The 11955-nt window shown below is 30.5% G+C and overlaps 1 protein-coding gene across 4 annotated transcripts; it reads left to right on the top strand.

Moving 5' to 3' along the window:
- The first annotated feature begins 750 nt into the window (after window positions 1-750).
- LOC111293675 (pyruvate dehydrogenase (acetyl-transferring) kinase, mitochondrial-like) lies at window positions 751-4810 on the top strand. Of its 4 annotated transcripts, none has more exons than XM_089745044.1 (6): window positions 751-1533; window positions 2311-2569; window positions 2724-2904; window positions 3102-3249; window positions 3419-3632; window positions 4535-4810. In XM_089745044.1, exons 1-6 carry the CDS (start codon window positions 1285-1287, stop codon window positions 4591-4593), a joined length of 1110 nt encoding a protein of 369 aa, XP_089601170.1. In that variant the 5' UTR covers window positions 751-1284; the 3' UTR covers window positions 4594-4810. The 4 variants fall into 4 exon arrangements, with proteins under 4 accessions (XP_089601170.1, XP_089601172.1, XP_089601171.1 ...); XM_089745046.1 differs by having other exon boundaries at window positions 788-1533; window positions 4580-4810; XM_089745045.1 differs by having other exon boundaries at window positions 788-1533; window positions 4571-4810.
- The last annotated feature ends 7145 nt before the right edge of the window (window positions 4811-11955 follow it).

Here is an 11955-nt window from a genome sequence, read left to right as displayed (position 1 = left end):
TACCAAATGTCTTTTATTATTATTATTATTATTATTATTATTATTATTATTATTATTTTTAATTTTTCCCCTTTTCTCATACTTTTTTCTCTACACGTAACTCTCATTTTTTTAACTTAATTTTTCCCTTTTTTTTTTCTCTAAATTTTTTCATTCTTTCACAGCTCTATAAAAAAAACATTACGAGGAAATAATCATTCCAGAGGAATGGGAGTGCCCCAATGAGGTTGAGGTTTAAGGAGAATATGTACTTATATTTGCCTTTAATTTGTGTTTATATTTTTTAAATATTTTTATTATTTATTTTTAAAAAATTATATTTATATTTATCTATATATTGTCATCCACTAAATTTTGATATACAAATTTTATTTCTCTCATATTTAAAACATAATTTTTAAAAAAATTAAAATACTTAATTTTTAATTTTTAATTCTAATCTAATACTTAATTTTGTAAAGAATGAGTGAAGGAGATGGTGTCCACATAGCATCCTATCTTTCCTCCATTCTTTACTTTTTATTATTTTTTTATTAAATATTTTTTGTTTTAATTTTTTATTTATTTTATTTTTTGAAAATAAATTTTTAAAAATTATATTATATTTTTAAAAATAAAATTTTAAAATATAAAAAAATCATATTCGAATGAATATACAAGAAAAAAGGATGACGGTGTAAGTAGATGAACGGAGAAAATGAGGGTAAAATTATAATTTATTAAAAGATAAATTTGATATTTTTTTTGCTTGATGAAGTATATAGAAGCCCCTTCCTTCTTGGTATCCAAAACCGCAGTTGGTGATTGATTCACCACCGTTCATCATCTTTCATTCTTACTACTTACAACAGTTTTTCAGTTTTCAGATTTCACCAGAGTTTTTGCTTTTTCTTTTTTTTTTTTTGTTTTCAGAAAATGGGTAATAGTTGTCTAATTGTGTATCATCAATGTCAGTTAAAAACTGAGTAGTAGTAGTAGTAAAAGTCTAAATTAATTCGCGTTCGGGACAGGGGAAGGAGGACAGGAACCCCTACAGCTGCAATCGGAACCCCCTTGTTCCTCAACTCTTCTCACTCTCTCTCTGTTAAGTATTTTAACAGACGTTACGTTATCCAATTAAAATCAATTTGAAGTCAATTTTCTTCTTTGGGTGTTTTCCATTTTGCATAATCTTCAATGCTCTATGCTTGTTTCGCATTTCCTACGCAAGGTTTCTGGAATTGCATGTTGCTGACCTGGCTGAAGGTCTAGCGTAAGTATAATCGTGGGTGTTCGAGGAAGATAATGGGGGCTAAGAAGGCGTGCGAGTCTTTCTCCAAGACCTTAATAGAGGAGGTGCACAAATGGGGTTGCATGAAGCAGACAGGGGTCAGCTTGAGGTACATGATGGAGTTTGGGTCCAAGCCCACTGACCGCAACTTGTTGATTTCGGGTCAGTTTCTCCACAAGGAGCTCCCCATTAGAATTGCCCGGAGAGCTATTGAGCTCGAGACCCTACCTTATGGCCTTTCTGAGAAGCCTGCTGTTTTGAAGGTTTCTTCTTTTTCTTTCAATTTCATGTCTTGGATGGGTTGCTGCTACTTTCTACAACCCACTGCTCTTTTTTTTTTTGGTGTCAGTTTTTTATTTTTCATTTTACCAGCATGGGTATCTATCACAACTTCAACTTGACTAGCATATCTTGTACTTTTTCTTTTTCTCCTTTAAATACGTGATTCAGCAGACTGGATCTTAACCTTTAATTAAATAATTAGTACTAATTCATTTTTACTGTATATGGAGATTCTTCCTGTCTCTGCCTTCTGATTTTCAAGTTATTTGTTGCACGCTCTGCCATGCCCTTTACATGCATTTCCATACATGCACATGCTTGCTTTGCTGCTCACTGCTGACCTTTTAGCGCCTTTAATGGAATCATTGAGAATTTCTTTATACCCTGATTTATTTTTTGCGATCATCATTTTCAGAAAGATATGTTGCTTAAACAGTATTTAGTGGAGAACATTCTGATTTCATTTCTGCATGCTACTTTGCTTTTGACCGGCTCTCATCTTACAACCTGACCTCACCTTTGAAACATAATCTTGCTATAGAATCTAATATCAGCATAATTTCACTTAGAATCTTAGAATTAGTTTGCTTTTTCACCAAATTTTTCCTCTTCTGAGAACATTTGAACCCTTGCATACCTTGCTTCATGCGGGGATGATTTTGTTTTGAATTGAAAGATGGTTAACAAGATGATGGATCAAGTCTTAAATTTTGAAGATCTGGAGTAATAACTAATTCACATTGACTTGTCCTTCATAGGTGCGAGATTGGTATTTGGATTCCTTCCGTGACCTAAGGTCTTTTCCTGAGATCAAGGATACAAATGATGAGAAGGAATTTACACAAATGATAAAGGCTATCAAGGTTAGACACAACAATGTGGTCCCTATGATGGCTTTAGGGGTTCAACAGTTGAAGAAAGGCATGGATCCAAAGATTGTTTATGAGGATCTTGATGAGATTCATCAGTTTCTAGATCGATTTTACATGTCAAGAATTGGAATTCGCATGGTTATTGGTTAGTTTCAACTTCATTTGCTTTACTATGATAATCTATTGTTTTCTTGCTGCAACACCTCCCGGCAACCATTTTTTTCCATTATTTCATTTGTTATTGTTTCTTGGAGATGGGTTTAAACACTGTCTGCATGTTTAAATTTTGGTGAAACCAGGGCAGCATGTAGAGTTGCATAACCCTAATCCTCCTCCACATTGTGTGGGCTATATACATACAAAAATGTCTCCAGTGGAGGAGGCACAAAATGCAGGTGAGGATGCTCGTTCTATTTGTTTGCGAGAGTATGGCAGTGCACCTGATATTAATATCTATGGTGATCCCAATTTTACGTTCCCGTAAGTTGATTTTATCACACTATGGTGGAATTTGCTCCATTTTAGTTTAATCTAGATTTTTCATCTCTTATATTTTCACTACACTTTTCAATTATGGATTCTCCAAAGCAATTCTGGGTCGTCAGTTCAGTCATAAATATGGAACCACTGATCCTTTGATTTTTGTCCTATGTATCATCTGTTCTCTTGCATAACAGGTATGTTCCAACACACTTGCATCTTATGGTATTTGAGTTGGTCAAAAACTCCTTGCGTGCTGTCCAAGAGCGTTTTATGGATTCAGATAGAGCTGCACCACCTATTCGAATAATTGTTTCTGAGGGAATTGAGGATGTAACTATAAAGGTAGTTTGTCATTCTTAATGTTAACTGTAGAATTTCTAGCAACTGTTTCCATTTTTTCTTTGGTTGGAGAGCATGGGAATTTAAAGTTTTTAAAATGTACCATCAAACATATACGTATGTGTTTTCACTCTTTGTCTAACAATATAACTTGGCCTAATTGGCAATCCAGGTCTCAGATGAGGGGGGTGGCATACCAAGAAGTGGTCTTCCCAAAATTTTCACATACCTTTACAGCACTGCCAAAAACCCATTGGATGAGTTCTCAGAACTGGGAAAAGCTGATACAGTAACCATGGCTGGATATGGTTATGGGCTACCAATAAGCCGCTTGTATGCTCGGTATTTTGGAGGGGATCTTCAAATTATCTCTATGGAAGGATATGGTGAGTGCAGTTTGCTACAGTTTGACTGCTTAAGGTCAAGCTCTGCAGTCTTTACAATTGTACTGTTTTGCTTGTAAGCATTTGATTGACATCACATATATATTTGCATACGTGTGCACATATTTGTGCTGATATATATATTTTTAGGTGCCATCATATGACCTGAGCTCACTCTGCCATCAAGGGGTAACTGTATTATGTCGTGCAGCAAAACTCTCATTTTCTGTAACAGCATATGTACCAAAAAGAAAAAATTTATAAAATGTAAAAATTGGCACTCAAAGTTGGTAGCAGAGCAAATGATAGGCAATCAGGCATGGTGAAACAAGCAGTTTGTTTCAGAAGAACCACTCTTCTTCTATTTCAGTATACTTTGATTGTTAGAATTAGCTATTGGTTTGTCTCTGTAGGGTCAGTTGCAACTCTGGCTGCAATTAATGTGATATGTTTTTTGAGACACTTCTCTGAGGTTGTTTGTGAAAGCAGATAACAAAATTTCAAACTGACATAATTTATTAGTTTCATATTTCATAACTTGTGTATGGCTTTTGTTGTTATGTTGAGCTATCCCAAACTCAAAATTAACTGTTTCTTATTATTGAGAGCAAGAGAGGACATTGTGCAACAAAGTATCAACTTCTACCTTTTTATTTTGTTGTTTTATAATCACTTGGAATACTTTTCTTTTATTGTAACTACATTTATCCTCTCCCTTGGATGAAAATGTTTGTAACTTTGCCGGGTGCTACAAATCTAATTGCATTAATTTGGCTTGTTTCTCAAAATATTTATTTTTCTCTTCCTACATGCTAACGGTACTGATTTTCTTCCATGAGATTTAATCACTTGTGTTTTCTCCAGTTAAATTATCGCATTAGAAATTCTCTCAATTGTTTGTCCAGGGACTGATGCATATCTTCATTTGTCTCGTTTGGGAGATTCACAAGAACCCTTGCCGTGATTCCAGTCTGCAGCGCCAAAGTGGGGCAGGAGCAGGATTCATAATTGATGCATGGAAACATTCAACAAGGGAAATTTTGATGCATTTCTGTCAATTTTTATTCCAATAAATTAGCAGTTGTATATTCGTAGTACAGTCATGTTCTAACATTAGTTGATGCAATTGCAATGCAAGTACCCTCCTTTACTGCTTTTATAAATTGGCAGTTATTTGACCATCTTTAACTTGCCACTTTTAACATTTGCTTCCGCACCAATCAGACCTTCGATAATCTTTTTGTCTTTCTAAAGAGGCGGGTAAGTTTGTCCTCTTACATTTAATGATTCGGCAAAAGTAGTAGAAAAAGAGTGGTTAAGAATAAGATTTGAATGTTTAGTAACGTTAAAGAGTGCAGTTTAATTTTATTGGTTTTTTATCATCGATGAACATGTAAAGGACAGCCGTTTGGAATTGGAAGAGTGGTCTCACAATGGCGAATTTATGTCTAAAATTAGCAAATGCAGCGAGCTAAATCGAAGGTATTCTACGTAAACATCAGTGCCTTCGTTGCTTTGCCCGCTTGGACGTTTGACGACCTTTATCTTCCATTTCTCATTTCCAGCTGGTTGATTCGTTCTTCAATCTCCCTAACTTTGCACTTCCTGTAAAATGTTGACAAATGTATGTTAATGAAAAGTGCAGCACCATTGTGGAGAGGCATTCTAGCTAAATAATAATAATAATAATAATACTAAAACAACAATAACAATCAAAACCTTATATTCCATAAGTATGAGATCTAAACGTATGAAAAGTCAAATAATAATAATAATAAAATGATAGGAACAAGGTTTAGAAAACGAAAAAGTTGACACAATCTCCTTTCTTTGAATTGCAAATTACCCTGGACATTAATTGAAGGCCTCCCCATAATAATACTTCCCTCATTCCTCACAAGTCCTAACATCTATTTTGAAAGCAACTTTTCGTTTTCCTTCTCCAAACATGTAATCAAATAGCGTTTTCTAGGCCAAACTCTTATTCAATCATGTAATTAGGTATTCTATAATTCTAACCGGAAATAAATGACTTATGTAGAGGGGTTCTTTCTTGAGATGAGGAAGCATTGCAAACAAGTAAAACATAATGTGTTGGAAGACGGCGGAGAGGAAGATTGAAGTAGACCCTGAAACATTGAGTGTAGCAACAGGTGTGTTAAGCCAAAAGGCTTTAATCCAATCAAGCTAGCATAAGCAAAATCAAACAATTGATTAATCACACAAAAGACAATAATTTAACGTGGTTCGGTTCAACTAACCTACATCCACGAATGAGAAACAAAATCTACTAGTTGTAGAGAATTACAAACATACAAATCAAATCATCAACTTCTCAACAATCAATACTCATAAGACACTTTCAATCTCCTTTAGTTTTATGAAGTATTCTTAACCTAAACAAACACATACCTTATGTACTCATACATCACATTTATGTGGACCCTCTCAGTCTCCTCTAGTCCACTCACAAACAAACATACATACCCATAAGACGTAAAGCCCCAGTACTCCTATGGGGTGTCTATCCCACAAAACCCTACAACTCTCTTACATCTTTTTCTCATACCTAACCCTGCAGAGACTTTATCTATTTATAACAATATAAACTTGTCTATTAAGAATCCTTCTCATTTTATAATTCTTCTTTTGTAAGTCAAACTTGAGTACTAAGAATCTCTTTTTTTTAGAATTTTTCTTCTACAAGTCTTTTTATCCATCAAGCAATATCTAACAAATCCTAAATATACTTCTATAGGATTTAAGTCATTATTCCTAACAATCTCCACCTTGACTCAAAATCAATCATCTGTCTTCATGCTAGATATGCTTGGTTCCACCTAAAATGGAAGTCTTATAATCATCTTCTTTTGTGTGTCTTCATGCTTTATGCAAACTGATCCTAAAAAATATGAACTCAAACTTCTTCCTTGAATCGAGCTTTTCTGAGTTTGCTTCTTCTCATGTCTCGAACCATACTCTGATATCACTTTTTATTAGATTTTGCTGTTCACATCGAAACCAAGCCTGATACCATTTGTTAGGCCAAAAGGTCCCAATCCAATCAAGCCAGTGGAAGCAAAATCAAACAATCGATCAATCACATAAGAGAGAATAATTTAACGTGGTTCGATCCAACTAACCTATGTTCACGAATGAGAAACAAGATCCACTAGTTGTAGAGAATTACAAACATATAAATCAAATCATTAACTTCTCAACAATCAATACTCATAAGACACTTTCAATCCCCTCTAATCCTATGAAGTATTCTTAACCTAAACAAACATATACCTATGTGTACACTTTTAGCACAAACAAATACATACCTATATACACTCATACATCACATTTATGTGGATCATCTCAGTCTCCTCTAGTCCACTCACAAACAAACATACACATACATAAGATGTAAAGCCCCAGTACTCTTATGGGGTGTCTATCTCACAAAATCTTACAACTCTTTTACATCTTTTTCTCATACTTAATCCTGCAGAGACTTCACCTATTTATAACAATATAAACTTGCCTATTAAGAATCCTTCTCCTTTTATAATTCTTTTTTTGCAAGTCAAACTTGACTATTAAGAATCTCTTTTCTTTTAGAATTCTTCTTCTGTAAGTCTTCTTGTCCATCAAGCAATATCTAACAAATCTTAAACAAATCTCTAATAAATCTCAAATAAATCTCCTATAAGATTTAAGTCATTATTCCTTACAAGGTGGTGAAGCAAAGCTGAGTAAAGAAAAGAATGAGAGTAAGAAAATGATTTAGGAAGAGAGAATTACAAAGAGAACTGAGTCAATTTGCCAGAAGTCTCCAAAAGTCCCTCATGAATTGTGCAAACTCCTATTTATAAGTTTTAAGAATATGAGTTACATACCTTAAGTATTGAATGGGAATAATGGTGAATAATAGAAGTGATTGTTACAAAATGTATTAATATATTGTTTAATGAGAGTGTAATTAGCTTTTTGGTGATAGGCATAGTGAATATAAAAATTCACTAAATTCACTATCTATTTTGAAAAAAAGAAAAAAGCACTCATATTTCAGGAAAAGGTTAAGAGAAAACTTCTTAACTATCTCCATATATGATTTATTAAGCTAAGCTCTTTGGAATATCCCAATAGTGAAATTAACCCAAAAACCCTATCATATTCTGAAGTTATTTTCACTTATTCATTTGGGGAAGTAACATTCAATGAAGCATCTTTTATGGAATAACTCTTAGTGAAGCAACTTTAGGTGAAAGCATTTTCAATAAAGATGTTGGCATTGTTTTTTTGAAAAGTTGTTCTGAAAATAGCTGTTCTGTGAAAGTTTTGTTTCATAAAGGAGTTGTTTCTTAAATAGTTGTTTTGTGAATAGCTGTTCCATAAAATAATCTTTACTGAAACAACCTTATCACCTGTTTTGATTTATCCTCAACTTTAACAACTTTAGAGAAATTTATAAGAATAAAATATTAGTAACTAAAATAAAGTATCTATATTTTGTCCCCTGCATGAGAATTTTTAGAATAAAAAGTTCTCTTGCACTGGTACAATGAAAAAGTAAATGATGAATAATGTATGCTTCATTCAAAAAAATGTATATTTTGATTGCGTATTGCGCATGGGCGAGTTTATTGCCTTCTACATGAAATTTTTTTCATAAAGATCAAAGAATATTCCATGTATAAAATAAATAAATTTTAATGTTATAAATTAAAGAATTATTTGTTAGCCAGTTGTGTTTTAAATATATATATATATAAGAATTATAAAAAATAATTAATGAAAACATCTCTTTTAAAAAAATAGAATTATCAAAAGAATATGTAATGATAGTGTTTCTTTAAAGAAATAGAAAAGTTATTAAAAAGAATAAGTAATGAGAATATTTATAAAAAAAAATAGGAAAATTATTTAAAAGAATAGATAAAGGAGTGTTTTCCTAAAAAAGTAAAAAATTATCAAAAGGAATAGGTGATGGGAGTGTAACCTTAAAAAATATGAAAATTATAAAAGGAATAAGTGATAGGAGTGTTCCCTTGAAAAATATAAAAATTAGTAATAAGAGTGTTTCTCTTAAAAAAAAAAAAGAACAAGTAATGTAAGTGTTTCCTTAAAAAAATAAAAGAACAAAGTAATGAAAGTGTTTCTTTAAAAAATAATAGAACAAGGAATATCAATATTTCTTGAAAAATAGGAGAATAAATAATGAGAGTGTTTCCCTAAAAAATAAGAGAACAAGTAATGAGAGTATTTCTCTAAAAAAATAAAATGAGAAGTAATTGGTGTTTCCCTTAAGAAAATAGGAGAATAAATAAGGAAAGTTTTTCCTAAAAAGTAGAAGAACAATTAATAAAAATGTTTCCTTAAAAATATAATAATAAGTAATGGGAATGTTTACTTAGGAGAACAAATAAAATGAATATTTTCTTAAAAATAGGAAAATAAGTAATGAAAATATTTTCCTAAAAAAATAGAAGAATAAGTCATGAAAATACTTCGTTAAAAGAATTGCAGAATGAATATTGTAAATAAATCAAGTATTGTATATAAGAATAAGCAATGAACATCAATTTTTCTAAAAAAAAATCAAGATAGCTAAAAGGCACCTGATAAATTGAATCACTTTTTTTTTTTTTTGTTAAGAATAGTTCTACTCATGAATCATTTTTTAAGATGATATGCTAGCAGTTTGAGTTTTTTTTTTTTTTTTTAATAACGAAAAAAGTATTGTAAAGTAATGTATGAGAATCACTTTTTAAAGAATGATGAATGGAAAATTCTTCATGGAAAACACTTTTTAAAAGTGTGTTCAAGGAAAACCTTTTAAAGAAAAATATTTTTTTGAATGCAGGGAAACACTTTTTGAAACAATATGGAAGGAGTTCTTATAAGAAAAACATGTAGGTGCATCATAATTTTTTTTTTAAATACATTTTAAAGAGTGTATAAGAAGTGAATTTTGGAGTAACATGCTGAAATTTCTTTTCTATTTTTTTAAGAATGCTAGGTAACAAACGTTTCTTAGATAGATTTTCTTTTAATTATACATAAATAAATAAGTTGTGTTTCTTAACAATCCACCTCTTGAAATGTAGGAAACATCCTTGTACGAGTGTAAGAAATGTACTTTTCAAAAATTATAAGTGAAAATACTTTTTAGAACAACACATGAAAATTTCATTTTTAAAAATCATTGTTTAGATGTAAAAAAGTGTTTTGATATGGAAATATGAAAGAGAAATACTTTTAGAAAAATGATAGATAATGAGAAGTGTTTCATGAAAAGCATCTCTTAAAAATATGCGTAATATTTTGAGAATACTTTTGACTAATAAGAAACACCTTTTATAAAAATAAATGTAGAATACTTATTAATATATCAAATAAGTACATCGAATTTTTTTTAATGAAAATTACTTATTTGAATAATGCATGCAAAAATATATTATAGGATAATTCATGAAAATTTATTATGAAAAGAACTTTTAAAGTTATGCATGAAATTCTCTTATTAAGAAATACCTTTTAAAATGAAATGCAATCATTGGCTAGGCATTTCCTAGAAAAGTAACAGCAAAAAATAAATTTTTATGATGTTTTTCAATAATATTGATGATGTTTTTGAAGCTATTGCACAAGAAGTTTTTCATAGTAAAAGTATGCAAGAGATTTCAATTGTCAATTGATTTTTTTTTTAAAGAATTTTTATATAAGAGTAAAGTAATAGCAATAAGAAAGTGTTACAAAAGACTTTAATAGTCAATTTTTTTGAAGTACTTGTATGTAAGGTAATGTACTAGTAGAAAATACTATATCAATCAACCTTATTTCAAGAAAAACTTGTCTATGAGAGCATCATAAAACTTTCTCTTTTTAGAAGAGTGACAAAAGAAACGCAAGAGATCACAACATCAAAGTTTTGTTTACTGGGAAAAGCTTACAAATGAGAGTGATGCAATGCTACAAAATTTTCTCTTTGAAATATTTGATATGTGATAGTGAGAAAATAGTACAAGACTATAAGACTTTTTATTGGAAGAACTGGTATGTAAACTAAATGAAATAGTAAGATTTAAGATGTTTTGCTTCTTTGAGGAAGAATTTTTTAGGAAAAATTTGAAGTTTGGAATTAACTATTCTTTCAAGTTTGTATCATTATATATATATATATATGTATATGCATTATACATTTTTGCTTCACTGTATTCAAAAGAGTTTTAAGTGTTTCATATGTAGATAATTTTTTGTAATAAGGTGAACTTCTTAACATATAAAAAATATGTGATATAATAATATGTATATGATATAGTACTTGTGAGTTTTTTCAACTTTGGTATTTGGAAAGTCTTAATAATATTAGCATTGCATTATAATTGTAATACCTCAACTTATGAAGTAGGTAAGATGTGTAATAATAATACTAATATAATTATGTGTACGGCCAAAGAGAACTATCTACTTCATATTAGGGAGATAACTTCTCAACCCAATACAAAGAAGAACTAATAAAAGCAATGAAACTGTGCCAAAAATTATCTAAATGATTTACATCATAGTACTTAAAAGATTAAGGCTAAGAAATAAGCGATAAAGCTATGGTTAATAATCATATTTTCAATTTATAAAAGAGAGATAATTTTCAACTTGGTATCGAAGGAGCTTATTTGATAGCAAGTATAAACAATAAAATTATAGCCAAAGAATTAATGATATAGCTACAACTAAAGAATAATTTTTAATTTGAAGATAATTCTCAACTTGGTACAAAGGAGGTTTATTTGATAGCAAGTATCAATAATAGAGTAGCAGCCAAAGAATGAGTGCTAAAGCTGTAGCTAATAAGTGATTCTCAATTTCATACTAGAGAGGTGAATTCTTAACCCAAAAAGAAAGAGATCAAACTCCACTATGTATTAAGTAGATGATTTTTTCTCAACTTAATACCAAAGAGATTAATTTGATTCAAAGCAGAAAGTGTTAAATTATGGCCAAGAAAAGTGGATTCAACATGGCAACCATATCAACTTTGCAACTCAATTGATTCTGAAGATTAATCTCATGTACAATTAAAGAAAACTTTTAACACTGTTTAGGACAATGACTTTTTTCTTAAAGTTGTACAAAGGTAAACATTTTCATCATTTTTGCAATATTTGATAAAGGTGCATGCATTAAAATAGACATTTGTTGGATTTTCATTTTTCTCACATTTAGCTTTTTATCAATTAATTTAAATTCTTAAATGTGTATGCACAAATAATAATAGTAAAAAAAATGCTTAGTTAGTTGAAAAACAGTAAAAAGTGAACATTAAAATATCTAT

Source organism: Durio zibethinus, chromosome 16 (genome assembly GCF_047325235.1).
Source record: "Durio zibethinus cultivar Kanyao isolate XHJ-2024 chromosome 16, ASM4732523v1, whole genome shotgun sequence".
Lineage (NCBI taxonomy): Eukaryota > Viridiplantae > Streptophyta > Magnoliopsida > Malvales > Malvaceae > Durio > Durio zibethinus.
The sequence above is the reverse complement of the archived record's forward strand: the minus strand, read 5'-3'. Positions and strand labels throughout refer to the sequence as shown.

Bases quoted from the DNA above. Each gene is read 5' to 3' on its own strand.
- LOC111293675 (XM_089745044.1), top strand. From the start codon at position 1,285: ATGGGGGCTAAGAAGGCGTGCGAGTCTTTCTCCAAGACCTTAATAGAG. The intron at 2,905-3,101 runs GTAAGTTGATTT...CTTGCATAACAG, and splicing joins GATCCCAATTTTACGTTCCC to GTATGTTCCAACACACTTGC. The intron at 3,633-4,534 runs GTGAGTGCAGTT...TTGTTTGTCCAG, and splicing joins TATCTCTATGGAAGGATATG to GGACTGATGCATATCTTCAT.